Genomic DNA, 26941 nt, shown 5'->3' on the forward strand with positions numbered 1-26941 from the left:
ATTTTTATTTAAAATGCATTAGGAATGTTCTCCCTTTCCGCTTCACGATTTCAACAGCTGTTACGATTTAATGTCTATCTCATTCAATATCAGGACTGTTCTTGAAGAGATATTCTGCCTATAAACAGAAGAGTTTCAAAGTTGCAGATACTGTCAAGTCTCCAATTTTAAAGTCTACACAAAATAACAAAAATATAGTGGATGACATTGCTTTAAACAAAATCACAGAAAGTATTAAATGGCTCTAAAATGTATTTTCTGGCAGATACGTCAGAGGAACAACTTCTCCACAAATTCCATCCAAAATACCATCCACCTCATGCTCCCTCTTGGTAGCAGTCACCCCATCTCTATCATGGGCAAGAGAAGGAAGTGAGCACCTTATGACAGTATTTGTCACTCCATGGAGAATCCTAGGGAGTACCCTAGGGCCTGATCTCTAGACCCAGAAGAGTAGGTAATACAAATCTTTAAACTTTATGCAGATAGTAGGGAAGACCTCATGCTCCTACAGCTACAGGTAGTTGTCCCTCATCAGTAAGCAAATAGGTTAAAACAATTAAACGTTCCTTAGTGCATAAAGTGGCATGCAACACTGATGCTTTAATTTTAAGCTTTTGCTTGGTTAGTAAAATGTTTCTGTTCATTAAAACAGGAACTTTCTTAGGATGTGCAGGAAGAACAGCAGTAGAGCAATAACTTCACAGCATCTGAATCCTTGTCTGAATGCAATGCTGACCCTGCTTTCAGCCCAAAGTTGAACTAGGTAACTTCTTGAGGTCCTTTGCAACTGGAATTATTCTATGAATGTCTTATAGGATTTACTAATTAATGTATCTGTGTATTGTGAAGGGTATTACCAAAGAGCTTTCATTCATCATTACAGTAACGTGTTCTGTTGTGCTTAGAGGGGTGTAAGCAGGATGGAGAGTGATGTCCCCCTTTCTGCAGGCCTCTATGTCACAGCAGAATTGGCAGGGTACGCAAGACATGCAGAGTGCACATACCAAAGAGAAACAGATTCTGGTAGTGATTCTTGTCCTGTTACTGTTTAGCAAAGCTGGATTATGCCATTTCTTGATACCCAGTATTAATTGATCCCATAAAGAGTAGTTGCTGGGTTTTTAGTTTTTAATTTTTCTTTAATTACTGCTCACCAGAATTGCAGATACCATCCGTTAAGTAATTGTTATCATGACAGTGGGGAAAAATAATTCAAGTCCTTAATGTTAACAGACATTCTTTGGGTCTACATGAATATTTTCATTAAGCTTTTCCAAACATATTTAAGAAAAAAAATGTAACCACCTTACCAGAAAATCGACTGGATCATCTGGCCTGATCCTACAGCATTCATTTATTCCTTGCATAAGTGTCGGCATGACATTCTTCATTAAATAGTTTCGTAGTGGAATGGACTGGGCCTCCAACAACTGCCGTTCTTGTATTTTCACTTCCTCCAGATGTTTATTCTACAAATAATGAAAAAAATCATAAAGAATAAGGTTTATAACATCTACCAAATAGCACTTGACTAAATAATAATGATGGCCTAGAGAAAAAAAAAATAGAGTTAGAAGCTGTGGACATGTTACCATAAGTCGGCAAGATACGAACTTTCTAAGACTCAATTTGAAGTTTAGAAAGCAGGCACTTCTTTATTGCAGCGCTGGACGCACAGGGATCGCTCCACCTAGTATGCGTGCTTAGTTACTCCACTATAGAAATTATATACAATCAAAATATACATATTCATCATATTTCCAAGAAATGATTATCATATTCATACAATTTCCAGAAACTCGTTGTTATATGTAAATGCTCGTTACGCATGCGCCTTCAGGTACACAGGTGGTCATCCAAGGTCCCCTGGTGGTCATCCGCAGTCTTCCTCATTGTGTCCGCTAGTTGAACCCGATCTTTGCGCATGCTCAGCTCAGCTGCAAAATTCCATTTTTCATTAATCTTGGAATCTTTGTAAGTTTTTCTCGGTTTACTGACCAGGCCTACAACTTATCACTCTCTTGACAAGCAAATCCTGCTTATTCACAATGCTACATTGTTCAACAGTTAGTTTATAATTAAATCAGATATATAAATCATACCTAGTTACCATTACACAAAATACATTATTTAATTTTCATTAATTTCTCTCTTGATTATACAATTCTATCAATATCCATACTTAAAATAATAAATTATCATTTCTATTAATATCTACAGATTGGCATCCTTGATTCTTCAATCAATATGGGAAGGGTAAGAGGATTTCCAAGCAGCATCACTGGTGCATAACAAGTTCCTACAGTTATAGAACTCAGAAAAACTTTCTCTATTTGATTCTTCATTGTTTCATCTTGTTTCTATTAGTTCCTTGATTCGAAACAGTGACTACTTGGTGAGGTTGCAAGTTTCAAAACAAGTAACATTCTAACATTCTACTTCTACTATAACTAAATTTAGCGATTTTACAACAGACAGAACTTTAAAACTCACAGCTTGGCAGGAAAAACTATGAACTGCTTATTAAATTTAGAGCACACAGCACACTGAGGACACAGAATTGAGCATGATGAAAACTGAAATAATCTCCTTAGTAAAATTATTTTATATTTCTCTCTTTAACACCTAAAAGGAGGTTTATTCTGAAGTCTTCCAGTGGTCCTGTTTCCACAAGGTATTTGGCAAAATGTTTGGAATACACTGTATCACTTTAAAAATTAGTACTGTTGCAAATGCAGTGTTTCTTGAGGGTTCTTTGAACTGGAGGGGAAGGAGAATATTTTTACTCAGAAGAGAGCCCTGACTCTCTAAATAACTGTAAATTGTATTGGGGTTTTTTTTGTTTGTTTTAGGTTTGGTTTCTTTGCTTTGTTTTGTTTTTATTTCATTTATATCAGTTTTCGAGGGGAATGAGAGTTAAACAAACTAAAACCACAGTGAATTGCATCTGTTTACACGAATTCAGGTTAAATCAAATACAATGATTTTTCTAAAAAAGTAGGAAGGACAGGGAAATAAAACTGGTGTGACTTTTTCTTTCTTCCATTTAATAGTACTTCATAGCATAGTTTTAGCCAGACAATTACTCAAAAACATTTTTATTGTCCTCTCTTCTCTCATTTTATTCATCAGTAGCCTGAGTCATATACAGATACAGCAAGCAGATGATATTCTGAAGGCTGCTTTTCTATACTCAAGGCATAACACAAAAGCAATGTTCAGATAAAACTGATATACCAGTATTGGGAAAAGGTATTTACCTTATTCACTCTGTCCAGGAGAGCTATTGAATAAATCCTGTAAGTGGTCTTTAGTCACTACTGAGAGACAGCAGTTAATCTACAGCCTCAAGGACAAATCAATAGTTGCTTACATTTCCTGAGCATCTGCCTATTTAAAAGGATAAACTTAAGCACACATTTTATTTAAACACTTACTTTACCTTTGAATAATGCACAGTTTGCTCTCTTGACAGTTAGATGGCTTTGGATTCAATATAGCTAAAAATGTGTTAACTACCCTTAATAGTCTTTTAGACAAGTTTACAGAGAGTACAAAATGCTATTTAATGTTGAATGAAGCTGAAAATAAACATAGAGATAACAAAGAAAACTCTGAAGCCAACATCAGAGCAATGTAAATGCTTCTTTAGAAGTGAGTAATTTGAGGGTATTATTTCTCCATAGATGTATATGGGCATTCAAATGTAAGAAAAGGACTTCCCTGTGGAATGATCAATTTCTTTTTAAATAGCTGTAGAAGAAGACAATAGGAGAACTGTCTTCTGGTGAAACAACCTGTCTTTGGGTGTGAACAAGAACATTCTTATAGTATGCATTTCAGGTTATTTACCTAAAATGTCCTTAGGTGTGGCGAAGTAAATAAGGAAAAAGCATCAAGTGCAAATTCTGTGAGGTCAGGTAGCCTAAATACCAAGTACTTATTAAAGTATTAGCAAAAAAAAAGCATCCTTCATACTGCATCAGGTAGTCCTCACTGAACTGAGGACTCAGCTGTCAAGGTGTTTCTCTTGCAGGCTCAGAAACCCTTCTGCAATGCAGACTGGAATATTGATCAGTGTTGAGTTAAAAATCTTGTTTGAAAGGCATGATAATTCAGACTTGGTCAGCTGCTTAGAAGTAAAGTGAGCAAAATGCTAAAGTCCTGGAAGACTGGTTATGGAAAAACACCATTGATTATAGTAGATATTTATAAATGGTAAAATGAAAGAGCTATGGCACAGCAACAACAAGAAGAGTATCACAAAATTATTTTAAAGACATGCTGATACCAACATGCAAAAAAAAAATGCTATGTCTGTAATCAAAAAGAGACTATATTCTTTAGGCTGGGCCTCAAAATGCACTGTGAAGATAATCTAAGCCGGATCTAAAGTATGATATAAGGAACTAAAGAATTTATGCCACGCTTTCAAAGTGTATTTACATAACAGATTGCTGAAAGCCATCTGAAACACATGAATAATAATGCTTTCCCAAAAATATGTATTAACCTACCCACTCTTCCCAGTTTGCCATCCTTTCAGCCCTTTCCTCAGCTTCTTTACGCTCTTGTTCAGCTTTTACTTGAGCTTCTTTGACAAGGCGTTCCTCAGCTGCTTTGCGTTCCAAATTCTCCTTTTCTTCATCTGTCAAACCATAATTCCGAGGTTCCCCAATTTCTTTGATGATCTTTTTTACAATAAATCTGTTCTCAGGATCTTCAAATTTGGCTACATCTTTTAAACAATACAAGAGAGAACTTTTCAAGGCTTTTGTCAATTATCAATGGACATCAGTAAATAACTGCAAGACCTACAAATATATGTTGTTCATAGTGTTTGAATTTTCAAGTACAAGATGTTGTTTTCAGTTGCTTATAAATGTCAGGTTTTTGCTACACAGAATGCAGTTTTCTACATCTGATTTTCTTTACTAGTTTCAGCTAAAATAGTTTGTCTTTTTAAGGTGATGTAAGGGAGAAAGATAGTAAAACAATTTTTACAACTATTCTGTTTATCAGTTGCAGCTTGCCTAAGTTTTGAAACTTGAAAACAAGGTCATTCAACTATGAGAGATGTTCCTGTCACCAATCTTATGTCAACTTATCCAGATGTATACAACCACCAGGTTTTGACCCCGTCTCCCCTGCAGGTTACACAATAGGTTGCTAGTATTCGGCAAAAAACTCCAAAGTTTTCACTCATGCAGATTTACAAATACACAGACCTATCTCTAGTTGAACTCTTCCTGTGTTATTTCTACAAAACAAATCTGCAGCTTCATGTAGGAGCACAGAGACTGAGCAAGACCTTCTCTTTCATTTCATTCCTTCTCCCTTTTAATTGCTGGAGGCTACTTGCGTAATAAACTTGCAAAAAAAAGAAGGAAAAGAAAAAACACAGAAAAATGGGGACTGCCTCCAGGGCTTTCTGGGCTTTGTATGCATTCAGTGTGGGGAGGCATCTGGCAGAAAGGGTATAGAAATGTACATGGAAAAGAGGAAAAGTGGGCATTTCAGGTATCCAGAGAATACAGAGATAAAGGGCTTGTTCAGTGGTAAGGGACTGGAGATGTAAAGGCGCAGAAATGAGTAAGGAGAGCAAGCAGAGGAAGGGGAAAAACCAGAACAACTAGACTACAAAATTTAGATGAGAATCCAGTAGTCCCTATTCCACAGTCCTCTGCTTTATGAAGTTATTTTGAAAGCCATTGGCAAAGCATGCTTCCCATTTCTTTCTAGTATCTTCTAATTCAGACAGAAGATAGCTGTCCAGTATTAACACCATTATTCCAAGAGTTTAAGTGTTTGTGATTTGGACCTGAAGTCCAAACTCTGTTAATGAATTGAGGAGAAGACTAACATAATTCTACATGATAAAATTTCTTTTACAGCTTCTTCTTTCAAAAATCAGGAATTACATTCCTGAAGTATTCAAAATTAAAAGAATAATACATTTTCTATGTCAAGCACTCCATTGTTTCAGCAATTTTAGCTGCACCTGGATATAAAAATTACAGTGCAAGCCACTTTTCTAGTCATTTAAAGTATTGTTAAGAACTCTCAGCATTGAATTTGAGGTCTCAAATACTGCATTTTTTTCTTAGATGGTCAAGCAAGATTACAATGCAAATATTACAGCAATCATAAATAACCGCATTTATCCTCAAAAATAAATACCTTTTAAACAAAAAATGAGTTTAGCACTGACACTAATTGATATGAAAGATCACCAGAAAAGGAGTTCATAAATTAAGATCTTCAAAGGAAATTGCTGTTATAACTTTTACATGCCTTTTTGTAGATGATCTAACATGCCTGTGTTCCCATCCCCGATTTGCAGATGAGAAAAACAAGACACAAGATAACTGACTTGCAGAATTCATGCAGTGAGTCACTGTAGCAAAGTTGGGTTTCCAGAATCTTGAAGCCCGCTCCCTTGTACTAATCATATTTCAGACTCAGAAAAAATAATAATCATAAAATGAATTCATAAAGCCATATGTTATGATTTTCTAAAATTTAGGGCCCATTTATCTCAGGAACTGCCTCTTTACCTATATTCACATCACTGATTGTTACCCACCAGAGTATGCAAGCATATAGCTTTCTGTTGTAAAATGGTAAGGACAGATTACAAAGATAACTTCAGTGAGGAACCTTCAGCTCTGCAAATACCCCTCCATTCTAGCTGATGTTCCACTTGTTTTTTCAGATCCATAGAATTAAGTAGCATCAGATTTAAGCAGAGAGCCAACTGCTTTCTCAGTCATATTCTGAAGGAATTTAGTGGGGAATGGTTAAAAAATTGTGCTTGATTTGTTAAATTGACTCAAATTAATCAAATCTTTCTTCCACCTTAAGACGATGCTCCTTTGAAGATGAGAATCAACACTGTAAACTGAATATGAAAACCATCTGCAAGTCACTGAATGTCACAGTTGTGGTACCTCAATAATTAGAATTAGTAGGCCAGTGAATTTCCATAGTTGGAATGGACTAGAGTTTCAGAGTAATCTTTGGGCATAATTCTTAGCAGAAAACACTGCAATATGCTACCATAGAGTATACACTTTCCATTCCCCACCACAATAAAATATGGTCTTGGACAGCGCTACTACTTGCACATCTAGAAGTATATAAGATAAGAATATGACCAACTGATGGCATCAGACCTTAATATTTACCATTTCTTACATTTACTTTCTGTAGCAGAACTACCTCAATTCTAAAATGATTATACTAACACACTGTTTTTTTCCACTGCTACACTTCCTAACAATACATGTATGTTAGTAGTCTCCAGATAACCTCCATGACTGACATTAAATAAAAACACTTAGGAAAACAATTATGTCTGAGGCTATTCAACAATTAACTTCTTATAGCTCATCTCAAAAGGACATTCCAAATACCAGCAGTTTGATTCTAGTTGCAGGGTTTTCACCTGTTCTTTCTTTTCTCTGCCCCCCCCCCCCCAAAAAAAAAAATTTCTTAAGAATGCTGTCACCCTAATCTCACTGTTTTTGAATAATCAGATTATAGTAATCTTCTCAAGATTTCCCAGTGATCACAATTTTCTAGATAGTATGTAGGGAAGACAAATTTTCTCACATACAGGTATAGTGCAAAACCAGATTCAGTCCCAGCCGTCCACCTTTCATTTCTAATAATTTTCTTTCATGCTTCATCATTTACAGATTACCCATATATTGTCATGGCATCTGAAGATAAATCTAAAGAAAAAATATAAGCAACTATAATATTGAAAGTCCATGAAAATATACTATTACACTAACCTGGAAGGATGCCAGCGCAGAGGTCTGTAACCTAAGTTCATAAAATTACTTTGATCATTTAACCTACAAAAACGAACAATTAAACCCCCTATTTTTTACAACAGGTTAAGTGTACGAGAACAATTCAGAATCCTTATGAGTATACAGACATTTTTGCAGGTATATAATGAAATGCCTGTTGTATCTGTATTCTGCAATGTTAATTAAAAATATTATTGATATATGTACAGTTACTATATGATCTTCGCAAATGTTAAATTTGTAACAACAAAAATTTTTTATTCATATTTTATTTACTAATTTTATTATTTCATACCAATAAACTGAGGATGTATTTCAAGTTCATCAAAATAGTTGAGAACAGTCTTATCATCTGTGTTTAACTCTCTGAAGAGATTCAGAGATTGCAGGAACCGATCCTGGGTATAATGAGTTCCAGCAACAATTCTCTCTGGCAGATTTATTATTCTGTTTATAAGGAATTCATCAGATGCGGTCAAAGAAATAATAAATTCTGTGAAGAAGAACATATCATTAGCAACCATATATTATTGGTTTTTCTCTTTTTTACCTATTTTGTGTTAATAATAAATTTTAAACTACAATTGAACATAAGTAGATGTGAATTGTATATATCTTTATAGGGAATTTAATTATCAAATGCTTATATTCAACTTCTCCAGTTAGAGCAATCCAACAATATTGAAGAGACATGTCTGTAAAGAAGCTACATATTCCAGTTTCGCCAAATTCTTTCTTAGCACTATCAACAAGACTATTCTTGCAATAAGCAGCACAAAAATCTTAAGAACAGCAATGCAGTGTAGTCCAAGTTATCATACAACCCATACATGTAATAAGTATAGAAGGAAAAAAATTCTTATGAATGCTGCAGCCAAAGCACATAGTAACACTGGAAAATTTAACAACTCACTTGTTTGTCAAGTATTCAAAAGTCATCACCATGTATTGTAATTTTTAATGTCACAAATAAAGGTGCATCTGCTGAATTAAAGTAAATTTAAAAAAATAATAATCAAATAGTACATTAAAGATACTATGCCACCACATGCCATAAAATTTAGTGTCAATGTTATTTTAGTACTACTGGTGGACAAAAACACCAGAAAACTTTCAAGGATGCATAAAAACCCCTGCCTCCTTTGTTCACTTCAGAAGTCTCATATTTGTAGTTTCATTAGGCTGAATCTTGCAGTATTTTATTAAGTCAAACAATCAGCTTGTATTTATTAAATAGTACTTCATATAATTCATCACAATATATTCTGATATTTCTATTTTTATCATTACTCAATACTACTGAAACCTGTTCATTCAACAAAGCCAGGAAGTAATTTTTCTGACATAAGAGAGAAATTTGCAGAATCAAGCACAGACACAATCCCTCTCCTGGCTCCCTACCCCCAGAAAAACCTCAAAAAACCCCAAAACAAACCCAAGAAAACCTCCTCATACTAACAAAAATCCTTTCTGGACCATTTTGTTTTCTAAAACAAGTTTTCTCAAAGGTTGAGAAGGTATCTTCTTAAAATAGATCCTGTGCCTGAGGTCCTTGTTATGAGAGAGAAAGTGATACTTCTCCAGCCCATCATAATAATTCATTCACATTTCCTTTTTTGAAATGGAGGCTAAAAGTGGTTTTGTCTATGAATAACAGAATTTATTTACTTCAGAAATCAGCAATTCATAAATGGTTACAAACTTAGCAGAAGACTGCTTTTTAAATTGAACCTTTGTCTTCTTCATGTAAGTGCAAAGACTAAGGAATTTTTCAGGAAGTTCTGAATTTTCTTCACTTCCACTGAAGCCAGTAAATTATCATTTACTGAAGCAGTAAGCATTTGAGATATTCAACCTTTATACTATCTAACCAAACACATCTTGTAATGCAAAATATGCCAAATGTATTGTTTGAATGTAATCAAAACTTCCAAAGAAATCAGGAATAGTGAAAACACGAGGATGAAGCCATTTCTGCATAGATGAAAACCACTCTATTTTAATTTCCAACTTAACTGATGCATTAAAACGAATTTGGTAACATCTTTCAAGATATCACACTAAAGATAAACTTATGGTTTTTTAATATGCCAAGTTCAGGAGCTCATGTTTATTCCATCAATATCTGCTGTAATCACAACAAAGGCAGCCACTACTATTGTTATCAGCCAACAGTTAATGGCATTTTCACAAAAAGAAAAAAAAAAAGAATAAAACATCTACAAACTGAACTGGAACCTTCCTTTTGATTAATTGTTCACTTTCAAATAAGAGGGCAGCAGCATCACATGAATTAGATATTTATTTTATGTGAAATTAAATATGAACAGATGGAGTGATATTTTAGACTTCTCGTTGGTGGCAGCAGTACTTGAAAGCCCCACTGTTTATTTAAAAAGAAATCTATCAAGCTTACCAGGTGTGATTAATTTATCAGATTTAGGTATTTTGCCTTTAATTTCTTCTTCTTCATCTTCACTTTCCACTAAAACAGAAGTAAGAAATTGTTGACATTTTCATTTGAAGCAACAATATAATTATATTTGCTAAAAATGTGCCCAGTGCAAACATGGGTTTGTCTATATTCAAATTATACTAATTGTTGGAAATTAATCTAACCTGGACACCAGGTTAGAGAATTCAGTAAGTAATTTGTGCTGCCAGCCACCACAGAATTCTACCTTGGGACACTAATAGTTGTTTGCCTATACAGCAAAAGTATGCACATGCATACAGAATTTTAAAATGTGTCCATACTGCTGTCCTGACCCTGACCTCTCCTCCTGCCAAGTATATTATTCTGCCAAAAACAGAGACAGGGCTCAGAACAGTGAGCAGAAATGTTTTACAGTAGTATGGTTAAAATGGTTTCTACCAAGAAGTGTCTGCTGTTCTGAATAGTCAGTGAAACTGCCTGAAGAGCATCAGCTGAGCATGCTAATTTACAGCCCAGCATATTAAACTGAACAAGACTGGGGATTTTTTTTCCTTCAAACCTCATGATGTAATTTACATATGGAGGTGATTCTTGGTCTTAATGCATGGACAATGTTTGCTCACAATTTGAAATATATGTCGCAGAGCTCCTCTGAAGTCATATCTACTGTAGCTTATCTAATATTCCCACTCTAACCTGGCTCACAAAACATTTATCGGTGCACTGGCTGGATCCCCTCATTAAGCAGCCCTTAAATATTATGAAGAAATTCTGTCTTAGAGCTTCCTTGAGTGGGGTAGACCAACACAGAACAAGAAAGCGTCTTCCATATTTGTGCATTTACTTATTACGTTGCCAGCAAAGATAGTTCTGAAAACTATCTTGTGCTTAAATTAAATGCATTTACAAGCCTTCTTACATTTTAAGCACCATGTGAAAACAAGTTTCTTTTGTGTCCTGCACTGCAGTCATTACATGCTGATGAACTTCAACTAATATGGCACTGAGAACAATAATGTTAATGACAATATTAGCAGCAATAAAAACAAAAGCCGTAATAAAAACAAAAGCAGCAGTACTTACAATTAAAAAGATCTTTTGCCTGGTCATAGGTTTCTGGGAACCCATCTAAAACATATCCCTGATTCCTACAAGGCATAGATTTGAGCTTATCCTTCACAAATTTAACAACATACTGATCATCTAGATGACCTAAGACACAAATAAGGTTAATAGGTACTTAGTTTATGGAAAAGAGATATCTGAAATTATTTTACTAACATTTAAATTCATTTATCAGAAAAACTGCTGTTTAGACCCTAAAAGCTTTATGTATTTTCAGTTACTATTTGTATATTACATGTTGTCAGCTATCTGTGGAATATAAATATGTAGCTGTAAAATAAAATTACATTTGTGTTTGCAAGGATATAAATATTAGAACTTTAAGGATACTAAACATGAAATTAGGTTTTCTTAGAATAATGCAATCAGATTTTAATAGAAGCAGCAAAGAAATATTTCTAGAAAAAAGTGTGACAAAGCAATCATTTTCTATTTACAATTAACAGTATGACTTATAGATAGTCTTGCAAAACAAACATGAGGTAGGTTTTACAAGTTTTATTTTCAGATGAATAGGCTGAGGTATGAAGTGGTTTATTAACTTGGTCTATGTTGTTGAGCAAATGTGTGGGAGTAAAGAGTTTGGTTTGTTGTAATTTTTTGTCCTTTTGCAACCATTGACTCCAGTTTCCTAGTTTATTTTACTTCAGCTTTTAAAAGAAATATTTATAAACCATTGTAATCATAAAAGTATGTTACTATTTTAAAAGGCACTATTATTTTAAACAACAAAGCAAGGCATGGAAGAGATGCTGCCGTATATCTCATTACTGAAGCTTTTGGGTGCATTACAAGTTCATTGCTCTGCAGATACACAAGATCCAAATCAGGTAAACCTTTAGTGATAGAATGCATTTTTAAGGGGGATCACTTTATACCACACAGAAAACGTTAAGCACTAAGTCAAAAACCACATGACTTTATTCATATATAGACGACAACTAGTACTTTTCAGTAATGGCAATTTTTATGGACCTTTTTCAAGCTGCAGACTTTAAAATTCTTAATTCTAATACTATTTAGAGATGGCCAAAATGAGGTATAAGGTACTGAAAAAATCCCACCATCTCATATGACATTCATATAATTCTTTTTCTTTACCAGAATACTTTCCATTGCAAATTTGATAGATACACTTCACTAACTTTACATTACATTATATAAATTATGCTCCGTGTTCTGAGAAGAAAACATGATGTTATTAAAAAAATCTGGCCAAGAATCTAATGCTTCTGAAGATACCGTTGTTACTCATATATCCACTTATAGGGTAAAAAAAATTACATAAAATATATAAAAAAGTAGAAAGATGGAACTTCTACAACTGAAAAAGCACCATGGTATTTAAAAAATATATCACTTTTAATATACAAGGTATATAATGTAAAAAACTGTATTTGATTTTTAAATAAGGTACATACAAATGGACAGGGCATGATTCTTGCTTTCAGTAGGGTGTAAAAGTTTTATTTCCTGATTTTCAATTTGCATAGAGTTGCACTAGTTACCTAAATTCCATCCTAGTACTTTTTTTTCCTACCTCTGTTCTGCTCCATGCTTTCTTTTATTCCAGCTAATAACTCGCGTGCTGCTTCTACATTTTTACCCTCCTCCTTTTCATCATCTTCTCCCTCTTCTTCCACACTGTCAGTGTCCAGTTCTTTAGGACCCACAACTTTCTCCTGAAGGCAAGATCAGAAATATGAATAGGCTCAGAAATTCCATAGCTGAAATTCTTTTATACACAGATGTAATAAAAGGAAAAAAAAAAAAAATCAGTTTCACCTATGCTCCTGGACAGTGAGATACTGAGCAACCTTCAGTCTCTAAAAAGAGTACAGTGCATCCCCCAGAGGTGATCACTATGTCAAAAGGTATTTCCATTCTAAAATAGTGGAATTATAACTAATTTTTAAATGATGCCAAACATTTTAAAATCACAGAAATTAAAATAATAACAATATTAGAAAACAGCAACACACCAGATTTGCTATTGTTTCAGAAATCACATCATTTATCTTAATGTGATGTAGCTTGTAGTGTTTGCAGAGCTCTTCAGCAATGGTAGATTTGCCAACCCCAGGAGGACCATGAATGCAAACTTTGAGAGGCTGGAAAAAAAAGATAAAGATATAACATAATTCAAACAATAGAGATGTTTTTACGTAAAAGAAACAATCTTTTTACTATAACTAATAGGAAATAACAATTATTATAATTAAAACTGTAAATATATTTTAGTTTTATTCACACCAAATATATATTTTCTCACTGAATAGCTCCTATATCATACACAGGCTTTGAGTAAAACAGTTAATTTAAATGTACAACTTCACCATTGGAGAAAAAGCACGCTTCTATTTAGTAGACTCACAGACCAACTTATAGTGGCACTATTAGTGTTTGAATGATCAAAAGAGATGAAAAACCTTGTAGACAGAATGCAGTGAATTTTGGAATGAGGTGGCAGATATTCTACTATACACATGCAATAGCTCTATTTCCCAACTGAGGAAGAGTTGTTGTCATCACAATGGTTATTTTGACCTCAAAAATTTCAGATCCGTCACAATCTTTAGGTATTATCTATTTCTTACTTCAGCCTACCTAACCCATGGATGAATAAGTGTAATTAAGATTCCAGTATACACTTACTAAATATATTATGCAACAAACTCAAAATCATACATCATTAATTTCCTATCCTAATTCAGTAAATCTGACAGTGCAAACTCTGCAGATTTAATGGAGTAGTGACAGGGACAGAGGTCTAGCTAGCCTTCTCTCTCCTTGCCACTTGGTATGTCTATAATTTGTACTGAATTTTTTGAATCGCATGCATACGTACTCAGATGCAGTAGTTTAACCCAAACACAGATCTGATAATCCTTTCAAAGGTACACAGGGACTTTTAACGAACAACCTCGAATGATCGTAGTTGTATTTTGTTTTACACCTCCTGAACTCTTGTTCAAAATTTGAACAGGATTTAGACATGCTGAACAGCTTTAGCATAACAATCAATATTTGAATGTATGCAAGCATTTCTCTGCACCTTTCAATAACTACTTCCCTATATATTTGAATACAGAAGTTCTAAATATTATGCTAATACAGGAAACAGCACAGTTTCTCAGTACATTACACAGTAGAGCAGGACAAAATGAAAGCTACATTGTAACTGAATAACCTGGCTCACTAAATGTAATGACTGAAACAAAATACTTGCCTAACTACTGACTATTATAAAAAAGCTTAACTAAAAGATACACTTATTGTGTTCTTGAAGTAAAGTAGATCAGGAATGCCATATATTGCATACAGAAACTAGTTTCAGAACAGCAGCTTCTCCATCAGGAAGCTTATTTGGATTTACAGGGTTTCAGTTTTAGGCATGAAAGAAATAAAACTTAATGATTATTGTTTTAATTAATAGTTCCTCTTTTTTAAACTTTTTCAATTTAATTTTCAGGGTTTTTTTCACTTATTTTGCATCTGTATCAGTCTTCCATGTATTTTTACTTGAAGAAATTATACCTTGCGTTTATATAACCATTTCTATTGGGAAAAAAAGAAAGGCGCACTTTAAAATAGCGTACACCTAGGCATTACCAGTAATCCTCGACTTTGCTTGTATTCTTTGACGATTTGTTCAATGTTCTCCACCAGTCCTGCCTGAGCAACCCATTTAATGTTGAAAGCCTCTTTCAGAAACATAGGTTCCATTCGCAGGTTCACAAGCAACATATCCAAATGCATTTGCTGAGGGAGCAAAGCTATATTTATTTTACAGACTTAAGCTATGCATGTTAAAAGAACACTGTTAGCTTAAACTAAAGACTAGAAGGGAGGGGTGAGAATAGAAAGAATTAAAGCATAGGGGAAGAATGTTTGTGCACAAAGCAAAACAGACATTTTAAGCTTTTTAGAAATATAAACATTTTCAATGTATATTTGTATTTAAGTATTCTCATGAACTATTAGAACATGAACCATTAAACAATTATTCTGTACAAAATAAACGTTTCATATTATTGCAGGGAATAACTTCTTTCATAAATTTATCAAGTACCATCTTAAAACTACCAGAGTTGTAATTTGTTTCTTTCTCCTATGAACAGTTTATTCCAGATAAATAGAGGAATACAACATAATTTATGTATGCTGTGTTCATCAGCCTTAGTAGCACCTCATTATTAACTTTTTCTGTTATTTTTATCATTTTATGTAGGTTTTGTTAGAGTGCTCCAGTATGCTTAGTGCAGCAGTGACATCAATGCTTCACTGCTTTTCTAAATCAGGCTGTAACTCTTCAAAATAGTCTGTTCTATGATGGTTAAATTTTAGTTTGTTCATTTTCTAAATTTAAACTCACTGTATATATTTTCAGGCATGTTTTAGGGTTAAATTTTTCTGGTGAAATAAAAAAAGTAATTATATCTTTCATGATATTACACTTCTAAGTTTACATCCTTTCCTTAAGTAATAAAAGGAAAAAAAGTACTAACTGTTAACTCTTTGCTCAGGAATGCATTTTCTTTTGGAATCTTCTCAATTTTTCCTGGTCCAACATTTTTACTGATACACTACCAAGAAAAAAAAATAAATACGCTTATCAAATCAGATTCTTAGAGAAAATTGAACAGGATTTCTGCAGGTAAAATATGTGCTTTAAATTTTATGTTATACTATACCTGAAAAATCAGTATACTGATTTCAAATAGACAAATCAAAGAACAGTATATTAACTTCAATGTTAGTATTAAACACTTTTGTTTTACTATGTATCACTTCCTCTTTAGTACTTGCAATTAAAAAAACCCCAAAAACCCAACCCAAAACCACAGAAAACTGTTCCAAAGCTCTTAAATCTATGTACAACTTCCTATGCTATGCTCTATGATATATGCTCTATGATATAGAGCATCAAATCGAATCTACATATATCCCAGCATTCTGTCTCCAATGATGCCTAAATGAAAGTAAGAATGGGAAAAGCATATATGATACTCCTTCCAGATACTCTTCTAATCTTCAACTATTTTCAGCTCAGAAACTTTCTAACTAGAAACAGCTGCTGTACATTTAAGTAACTCTCAAGGTATTCCTCTCCCATATACCTTTCCAGTCTTCCCCTGGGCTGGTACAGCTCCCTGACAAGATAGCTCTCCACAGTGCTCACTGCAACACTCTCTCCACTGCCAACTTCCCGTCTCTACAAGAATTGTCCACTTACTCCTGCCCTCTATTTCCTGTTTCTAAACAATCACATACCCATGAAAGGACCCAACCACTTTTCTTAGGGTGCCTAGCTGCTTCTCAACAGCTTTTGGTGAAATACTTCTTTGAAAGCCTTTGGGAAATTCAAGTAGACTACATCAGCTTCTTCAGCCGTATCCACATTTACTGGTGACATTAAAGAACTTCAGGAGGTTTCCAAAGTATTTGAAAGTACTTTTTTGGAAAGTATTTCTTGGGAAAGTATTTTACAAAAGTCGCATTCACTCTTCTCAAATAGATCATATGTATCTGGTTGTCCTTTCATGCTTTTAATTTATTATAATGTCTAATTATGTACCTGGTTATTAGCCAACAGTATTAGGCATGTGGGCCTGTAATTCCCTAAACATTTCAGCGACCTCTCTTTTTACATTGGCATCACATTTATCATCCGCCAGCTTTCAAGTGCCAGGACCATGCTAAACAGGTGGTTGTATACGTGAATTAGCAATTCAGAGTTATTTCATCCTTGAGCTATTTCAGGCCTCTTCAGTGAATACCTTAAGACTCTGGTGGTTTCTTAGTGTTCATTTTGTCAGTTCATTCTATGACTTTTTTCTAGAGTTACTTTAGCACTGTCAGTGCATAGTTCAACTGTGTCATCCAGACAATTTCTAGGCTTAATTTCAAAATGCTTGGAAAAACAAGATATCTTCCTATAAAATGAAGGGAAAAACATCTTAAAGACTTTGAGTATCTAATTACAGTACTGTGAATCCCATAACAATTCACCAGAACTTTCTTTTAGGTAAAATTTCTACTTAAGTTAATGATAATACTGCAAAAGTTAGTTCTGCAAAATCAGGTCCAAGTAATGTATTTTGTTCAAAGGACAGAAGTCTTGGAGGATTTCAAAATAATTTTCTATGATGTCATTTACTACACAAGATAATTCAGGAAGACCTAGGAACTTCTACTTCAGTAAAATGTATAGTTTTTAAAACCTTAAAGATACCTGGAAAAAAAAAGGGTCAAATCTCTTACCTTTATTAATTCTTCAAGAGTGTGCATTGATACATCTACTGCAAGTATATAGTGAGACCTTGGCCTGTGGTCTGCTACATTTTGTAACACTCTGAAACATAGCAAGTACATCCAGGGCTGATAGTTAGAGAAGCATACTGGGCTTTCATTGTTAAATGTGTTTAAGAAACAGTACAAAGAGTTTGTAAAATCTTGCAGAACTTTTCAGAGCATGTCATTTTCATATATAGTTTCTTTAATAAAGAAGCACAGCTAGATATTTTATTTTGAAAGAAGTTCAAAGGATAAAAAGCAACATCTGTGGAAGATACTATCTTAGCCTGCTGTAGAGTCCAAGATCCATTTCCGGTTCTCTGTCAGTTAGCTGGTACCACACTCTAGATGGAGCATTGCTAGTAATTTCTTAAAAGCATAGCACCAGTGCAACAGTCAGCTAAGGTTTCCAGAAGGCATATCTAGTACTAAAGAAATGGAATTCTCTGTTTGACTCAGTAAGAAGGGCCAAAGAGTGTTCTTAAACCCACCGACCCCAATTTAAAAGCCTCAATACTCTCTAGTAGATTTTGATTTTTTATCTAGCTAGGTATCAATTATTGGCCAGGGGAATTTTTTTTTACTTACGCTGCTAAATCAAGAACATGAATGGTTGGGATAAAATTGTTTCCATCTCCAAAAACAGGTATTGCAGGAGTCTCACTAAGCCAACCTATCTGAAAATACAAATGGAGGATGAAGTGAGAAGAAAAAGGTTACTTTTAACTAGAGCTAAAAAAGAAGCATTTGCTTACTAGGCAAATCTATATGTTCAGGATTTGAAGCTCAATTTCTTGAATGATTAATGGAACTGCAGTATAGGAAACAATTCTTGAGAAATACTGACTGGCAGCCTACAAAAACCAAGAATTTTTTTTTAAAAGAATATTCTTTGATCCTGACAAATGTTATTTTATATCCCAAACAAAAGAAATGCTTGGGAGAAAAAAAAGAATATAATGTTGAGAAGAAATAAATTTTTCCTGATTCCATTGATATGACAGACATGTTTTCACTGTAAACTACATATGCAGATACTGTTCAAAAACTATGGAAAAAACTAAAAAACATGTAGAGCCAAAAAAGTGAAAAACATTTCCACTATAGCTAAAACATTTCAAAGGGATCAAATAATCAGGGTTTTTTTTTTCAGAAATGCATTAAGCTTATGATACCAAAGCTACTAAAAATGCATTCAATTCCAGTGTGGTTTGCCCCTAGAAATTAAATGAACCTTCAAAAATAGTTGGATGCCTACCTTAAAAAAGTAGTGCAAGACTCCTTCCCCAGCTCCATATTGATGTCCTGAGGCAACAACATAAGTTGAAAATTTATGTTTGTTCTATAAAGTAAAATCAACAAGAAAGATTTAAAAAAAATATGGTACTACAAATAGGATACTGGCTTACCCTGAAACTTGAGTATATGTGTACTAAATATACAAAGTGTGAAAATTAAATCTCTTAAAGTTTCTAGCTAGATCAATTGTTGCATATCCTGTAGTTTCATAAGTTACATTACTAACATTTTCTTCAAAAAAAAGCATTGCTCAATCAGAATTGACCTGTCTACATTTGAATTGAGATTCTAAAAACTTTTTAAGAAAGAGTTAAAAAATTTGAAGTTATGTAAATCAATTAAGTGAACAGGATAACTCATGTTTTAACTTTCTATTTTCAAGAAAAATAACGCTGAAATTCATTGAAGCTATTTTTGAATTGCATTATATTTGCATTTGACTTCATAAAGAAGTGGGAAATGCTGTATCAATGATTTTACAATTGCTTTACTTTCATTTTGATATACGATTAAAAAAAAAATAAAATCCGTGAACTATCTAAGTGTTTTCCTAACCACACATCATGATCAAGCCACATATTTTTTGCTGACCATTATTGCATAATGTCATAAATTTGCCTGTCCTGGCTGCCTGTTTATGTGAAATGTTACTGCTTGGATCAATGTTGAGGATGGTTATACAGAGAAAAAAAAAAAAAGATTTTTAAATCATCTTAAGAAGAAAAACTTTCAAGAAAATCTTTTAAATTAGGACCAGTCACTTGGAAATTTTTAAGGTGAAACAAAATTGTTAAATAATTCTCATGTTGTAAAGATCCTAGATGTTATGTATCTACATAACACTATGTAAAAGAACCTGCATTTACCAGCAGAGGGAATAAATGCCCAGATTTGGGATCTACTTTTTTTCCGAAAAAATGCATCTTTTGTTATCATCTTTACAATATTTCAGAAACATAAAACTAAGAACACTGTTAGCCAATCTTTGCTTGTATAAGCAAAGCATCATATAAAGGGATGACAAGTTATAACATCAGTGTATTGTATCTGTGTATGTGTTCTTATCTATCTACTTACAAAATAAAACTTTGTAATAAAAACAATCTCAACTCAGTTGAATGCAACAGCTTGTTAGTAATCACAAGAAACATTAAAATTAGAAAACATTACAGATAGTATAAGACCTCCCACACTTAGTTTGCTTGGATAGTACCTTGATAGAAACTGTACTCTAAGAGCAGTAGCTCCCAGGACTGCTCTGGACAGACTGCAAACATGCCTCAGGAGAAGACATGCTGTAATTTCCATCTCCCAGCAGGAAAAACCTGCCTCTTGTGAAAGCACAGGAGATGTTATTTCTCATCTCCCTTAAGAAGAATGTAACACATCATAGGATTTTCTTCCATTTCCCTTGCAGTAGCTTCTGCAGTAGACGCTTGTGGAGACAAACCACAGTTTGGCACTGAGTGCTCTACTTAACTGAAATAGAAACCTTTGAAACAGCTTCAAGTCCTCTAAAAATATCTATTTAGTGTCACAAGTCACACATATGAGAAGGTACTACTTGAGATGTCTTGGATATACTTAATTTAAAAAATAAGGGAATTATTAGGGAAGCTCCAGTTACATCCAGCACGTTTAGTCACGGGTGAAGACCTTCAAGTTCCTGTGTAATATTCATTAAGGCCACTAGATGTCACGTTCTAGCTATTATAATCAGGTATAGGCTTTGACTGTTTCACCTTTGTTTGTTTATTTGTTTTATTCTAATAAAATGCTTAAAGTGGGGAACAGGTCTAAATGAATGGATTCGGGAACTGTGATGCCACTAAGAACAGAGCTGGGTGATGAAGAGCTCTTCTGCCTGTGGTAGGCAGATGCTTCTCCAAGGATTCTGAATTTGGCAGGACCACAGAGTCAGCGACTTCTCTCTGAGAAAAGCTACACAGCCCGAATGCCCTGCCACAAAGGTAAAGGTAAAAAAATGCTACTGGTAAAAAGCAAAGACTTCTAGCTCACAACTCTTCCTGAATTTTAAGCAAAATGTAGGTGGGAGATACACTAACTCGGGTGAAATCTTGCTTTAAGCAACAACAGTCATTAAATTGCACTCTGAACAGGTATCAAAGCTAAGAAACCCTTCTATTCTTAGTTGCAAGATCTTCTCTCCGTGACTGACATGGCTGCTGAATCTTAGTATCTCCTGCTGAGCTTTTTGCAGGCGAGTGGTAACACTCATTTCTTTCACAGATGGCACATTCCCCAGATGCCACAATTTAGCGATCAGTAAGAACTGTAATCCAGAAGTCTCCAGCCATCACAGGAAGTTAATGTTGATCTGTTGGGAAGAGCAGATGCTTGGGAGCCTTCCTGTTCCAAAGCGCTGACAGAAACTAAACAGGCGAAATGATACCCATTGATGCTGCCCCTGGAGTTCTGGAGGAAAAGGGCTCCTTTTGAAAGGCCTACAAGAGGTACATATCGAAAATATTCAAGTTGCTTTATCGTGTACTGCTACATATTGTTCCACTGCCTTCTCAACAGACATTCAGCCTGGCAAACATTTAGAAGCTAATTATATTAATACCTTTGTTACGTAGTGACTCAGTGCTTTGGACTAGTCAGAAAAATTGAGTCAATAGTTCATCTGGGTGTTACTGGTGGCAGAAGTTATTGCGAGGTTTGGTGGACAGTGTTTACAATCTTCATGTTTCTTACAACACAAGTATGGAAGTTATTCCATAGTCTTATAACTCCATGTTAGCCCAGTAAAATTAAGAAAAATTTACAACTGTTTTTTCCAAGCTGTAAGCCAAATTCTACTGACATTCTGTGCTATTAAACGCATGTTAGAATAGAATATAATTTCTAGTGCTATTTTCTCATCAGGGCAAAAGATGACAAGTGTATACTCAAATCAGAGTAAAGGTTTTTTTCCCCCTCTGTAATTAACCTGATAAATTTCTGCAATGGACACTAAATTATATGTATTAAGGGAGACTGCTAACGCGCAAAGAGAATGACTAAATGACACCTTCATCATACAGTGTATTTCATTGTCTTCCAGTTCTCTTTCCTAACCTCCACAGTACTCCATCGCTAATGACAACAGCGTCGATTTTCCCCGAGTTGTGGAGCATAAACTTTCTGAGCCACTGTTGGTATTTATTTACTAATATCTTAAATACAGAGAGAGGCATGGTCTGTTCTCTAGTAAGATTAATAGTCTAATCAGATTGAAACAAAATTGAATGAAGTGATTTTAAAACACATATAAAGTGATAACATACATTCTAGTTATTCTGGGTCAGCTCTATGGCCATGATTTTAAAGTGAATTATAGAGTGGAATAAAAGTCAACAAGCTGCCTGCTCCAAGAGCACAAACTATCCAGGAACATGCTAGATGTAGTACTTAAATGAGACATAAGTACTTAAATGAGACATAACATTAACATGGCTTGCTGATATTTAAAGATGCTGCTTTTCTTTGAAACTACACTAATACCCCTTTCCTGTACATTCTTTTATCTTCTTTTCCCACACAGGCCACAGCTTTAATTCTCTCTCACACAACCAATGAAACAACATATTTTTTAAATCAGATAAACATGATTTATTCACTACCTAAGGAAAAAAGACGGAATTTGGGATTTGTGTTATGTAGACACTTATGTTTTAAGAGACATTATTGTCTTCTCCATACTTGATACTTTATTAATAATTGATGTTATTCATATTTATCAAAAGAATAACATACTCTTAAAATTTATTCAAATTGTTGGTAATTTCCATTGCTAAAATGATGCTCTAAGTAAGAAGACCAAACAACTTATTTTTATAAAAAAGTTCTTTACATACAGTTTTCCCAAATTTGAGAATGAGTTTTTCAGCATTTATGTGATCCATAAAGTTAGGATGAGATTTTCTTCTGCGATAATCTTCATCAGTAAAAGGAATCTCAGGATCTTCCTATGAAGGAAAAAAATGTGACTGCTATACGTGTCTTAAAACAGAAGAAAAAAAAAAAAAAAAAAGACCTAGATGGTTAAAATAAGTTCTTAAAAAACATTTTAAAAATGTCTTTTAACTTTGTTTTCATTTGAAATTCTTAAAACTTCTGATTCTGATACTTGAGGCTCAACATCTTGAAAATGTCAATAGTTCATTTTAAATTTTCACAGCAAAAGATTTTTAACTCCCTTTTATATTTAAAAATTGTGAATTTTTATTGTATATAGCATTCCACGAGGTTGAAAAACTCCAAGAACTGCTACAGATAACATTAATTGGCACAATTTCTGTAAAACTAAATTTGAGAACTGCAACAGCATACTACAAAGTGTCCCACACGCTTCCTAGCAATACTTAACATATATAAAAATAAAGAGGTATCAATTTATCTGTCTATACACTGATTTAACTATGTATTTCATTAAATATATAGTAAATATGGGATTTTTTATGACTGAAGCACAGTGCATACTGTGGTTAGCATAGGTCTTACCTCTTGTCCAAGCAGTCCCTAATGCCTGCCTGTACCATTGTAGCCCAGTGCCTAAACTTCTCTATTCAGTGGAATAAATTTAACAATTTTGTCAGTAAGTAGTAGTTCAGGGTGAAAGGATCATGAGAAAAAACACACCTGCTGACACTAACTTTATTAGCTATCGTTGAAGTACATACTGAAATACTTTGTTTAATTGAATGTAATGAATATTTTCCATTAAATAGAAATATTCAGTTAAAAAAAAACATTAATATTTTAATATTACTTACAGGGTCAGGGGGTTTGCTTTTTGCCCAGCTCATTATTGTTGAAATGAGGATGAATAACTTCGGTGTTGTAAAATGCTCTATTTCCATATGTAGAGCTGTTAAATGAAAGCAAAGGATTTGATTTATTGTAAACTGTATTATTCAAACTGTATTTTTGCTTTTATATAAAGGTCTTGTATAGACATTTATACCATAATGTTCTATGTGATATGTATCTTTAAGCAAATACTCTTTATTTGGGTTGGTATAAAATAAAGATAATAAAGAAAGAAAACAAATAGCCAAATGATGGTAATAAAGAATAAATAATTGGGAATCAACATAATCTCCACAGAGCAACTTATCATGGGGGAAAAAAAAGAAACAATCTGTGCTAGGAAATGATTCATCTTTATTGACTGCTGAGATACTGAAAGAAAATAAAAGTGCAGTTTTTTCATAACTGAAACAGAAACTCTACAGAATTCAAGTAAAGCTTCCTTATTTTAATTTAGAGCAAGATAACTAAATGTGGGTTATGTTTTGTTGAGTCCTCTAAAACTTATGTTATCCAAGTATTTATACTATAAACAGGAAAGCATAATTTAGTTTAACTATCATATAAAAGAATTGTATTGCACTGTCACCATAAAAAGATTCCAGATGCCCATTAGAATTTCGATATAACAATCAGGAGAAAGTTTCAGAAAGACTGTTAACAGTGGTTTTTATTGGACTTTTAAGTCAAAATTATATAAAATATTGAAACATTATTTAAATATCACAGGAACAAATTTTCTACCCACCTCCCAATGCAAATAGATAAGACGACAGTTCATAGTTATTTAGGGAAATAACTGCCTACACAGTTATGTCATTTAAAGTGTTGGACCATTCCATGACAGCTTCTCTAGCTTATGAATGCCAAAGTGCATTCCATGGTCCCTTGCTAATTAATTGAACAATTCATGCAGCATTTCTCCATCAAGGAACCCAGTTTTATATTACAGTAAACTATAAATCCCAGATAATTTCATTATACATTTACAGTAAATTTTGATGGCTGTATAGCAACCAATTTTCTGTTTAGTCAATAGCTATACTAACCAGAAGCAGCCCATGTTGCTTCCTCAATTTGACTTGTATCCTCAGTGATATTGTATAAAACAATCTCACACTCAAGCAAATGACTTAAGAGCTCTTTTTGAGAAGAGACCTGGGGAAAAAAAACAGGTAGAATCTGACATTAAAAAAAAAAAAAAGAAAGGAAAAAAAATCCAAATTTCCTTTTCTTTACAAGTTTAACTTACTGATAGAATGCAGTTTTCTAACACTAGGATGTTAGAGTAATTCATAAGACTGATATCAAATGTTATGTCAGATACAATTAAGGTGACAAAATGTAAATTAAATGCTGAAACTTCTAATTTACTGTACGTATTAATATAGTTCAAAAATATGTACAATTTTTAGTAGTATTTTAGGTTTCATATTTTCAGTGCAATTGCGAGTATGAAAAAATATCTATTACTTTTATAGGTATTTTAAATAAGGATCAACTGGCAGAATGGAGAAGACACAAAAGATGTCCATTTCCTTGCAAAATGACATACTATCATTTTTGTTAAATGCAGATTGTCTGCATCACTTGAGCAAGTCCAACAAACACTTTAGGCAAGAGCAGTTATTAACATTAAATACTGCCAGCCATAATTGTCTGATTGAACAGCTCAGCTGTAAATCAAACTTTTCAAACGTTTAAAGACATTCTGGATAATAAGTATCAGACAATTTAGTTTCAGAAAACTAAACCAAGCAATAAACAGAGTCTTAAAAGCAAGCCTCCTTTACTTAACTAAACTCTGGACATATCTTTATACGAAGATGTAGGTATTCACAGCAATTAGCGACTAGTGAAAGCTGTTATTTCAGTGAACAGTTAAGAAGGGGGCACTAACTTTGATTTCAGCACCACTAGCTTTAAAATGGTGATAAAAGACACAGAGAAGGCAAGAGAGATACTTGAGGTGTGTGTTTTGAGGGAAAAAGAAAGCAGACCTGTGGATCATCAGGATAGATGATCTCCTGTCCTTAACTATCTTTTTTTAAAAATGTATTTTGAGTCTGAGTTCCTTCCTTTTACTATTTGCTGTATCAGACCTAGCAGGGAGCAGACAACAGTGTGCAGGAAGCAAAAGGAAGAAAATATATGCATACAGCTTCCTGCATCAACAGAAGACCATTTTAATAATGCAGGTCATTTTACATGATTTGCAATATTTCTAACGTTGTCTAATGGCAACCTGAAATAAGACTTTTACTTACTGCATATGTTTCCTCTGCAAAACATGGTTTAGTACTCTCTGGTTTAGAAAGGGTACCCACTATTTGATAGACTCCCTCCTTTGGCCTACTAGGAACTTCAGCAGCTGAATTATTTTCATCTTCCTCTTCTTCTCCTATGCTTTCAAGCGATGCCCCCACAACACACCTGGATAAATACTGCAATATACAAGACACACATTTGTATGCAAATATATACTGAATCCTACACAGCTTCTCATGGTCTTGGGAAGACAACAACGCCCTGTTGACTAGTCCTGATCCTGTTGTAGGTAATGTAGCTCAGAACACAGCTTTCCCATGAACAGGAAAAAGTTATGGACTCCCCAACCTCCGCTATAACGTTTTGTCATGACTTGTTTCCTACGCCTCAAAGTCGAAGATGCTGGTGAGTCCCTAGATGCCTCTTCTCTGCGACCTGGCTCCTCTCAGGCAGGGCATTACCTCGGAGAGACGTCCTCTCTCTCCACGGTGACCAGCTGTTGCCTGAGATCTCCCGACCTCTTTCTCCACACCTCCTGCTCCTAACTCTCATTTTTACTCCTTCCTATCTTAACCCCTTCTTGCTCCCAGGCCCTCTCCTCAGCAGCTATTTTAGGTGACCCCAGCCACTCGGCTGGCTTCCCACCCGGCCGAGCTCCCTGCCGCGCTACCGGCCGAGGGCCAGGCGGGCGCTGCCCACGACGGGCTAGGGCGGGCGGGAGGACGGCGGCGCCTCAGACAGCGACGGCTGAGGAAGAAGCCGCGGCCGCGAGCAGCTGCGGGCCGCCCCCCGCGGTCACCTCGCCGATGCTGCGGCCGCAGTAGGAGTCGAGGTGGTTGAGGAAGACCCGCCGGCTCCGCGGCCGCCCCGCCGCCAT

At 34.5% G+C, this 26941-nt stretch overlaps 1 protein-coding gene across 1 annotated transcript; it reads right to left on the reverse strand.

Annotated features, from left to right (window-relative positions):
* Nucleotides 1-79: 79 nt before the first annotated feature.
* On the reverse strand, nt 80-26941 carry AK7 (adenylate kinase 7). The gene is made up of 18 exons (XM_059819753.1): nt 26864-26941; nt 26064-26240; nt 24846-24954; nt 23760-23854; nt 22842-22952; nt 18941-19024; nt 18271-18359; nt 17650-17740; nt 15894-15971; nt 14998-15147; nt 13368-13496; nt 12926-13067; nt 11344-11472; nt 10240-10308; nt 8119-8316; nt 4521-4741; nt 1314-1472; nt 80-118 (listed from the first exon to the last, which is right to left on the reverse strand). Exons 1-18 carry the CDS (start codon nt 26939-26941, stop codon nt 80-82), a joined length of 2148 nt encoding a protein of 715 aa, XP_059675736.1.

The sequence above is a fragment of the Gavia stellata genome, chromosome 7, assembly GCF_030936135.1.
Source record: "Gavia stellata isolate bGavSte3 chromosome 7, bGavSte3.hap2, whole genome shotgun sequence".
NCBI lineage: Eukaryota > Metazoa > Chordata > Aves > Gaviiformes > Gaviidae > Gavia > Gavia stellata.

Bases quoted from the DNA above. Each gene is read 5' to 3' on its own strand.
- AK7 (XM_059819753.1), bottom strand. From the start codon at position 26,941: ATGGCGGCGGGGCGGCCGCGGAGCCGGCGGGTCTTCCTCAACCACCTC. The intron at 15,148-15,893 runs GTTAGTACTTTT...TTGCTCCCTCAG, and splicing joins TCCTGAGCAAAGAGTTAACA to CAAATGCATTTGGATATGTT. The intron at 11,473-12,925 runs GTAGGAAAAAAA...TTTGTGTCTTAG, and splicing joins AAGCATGGAGCAGAACAGAG to GTCATCTAGATGATCAGTAT.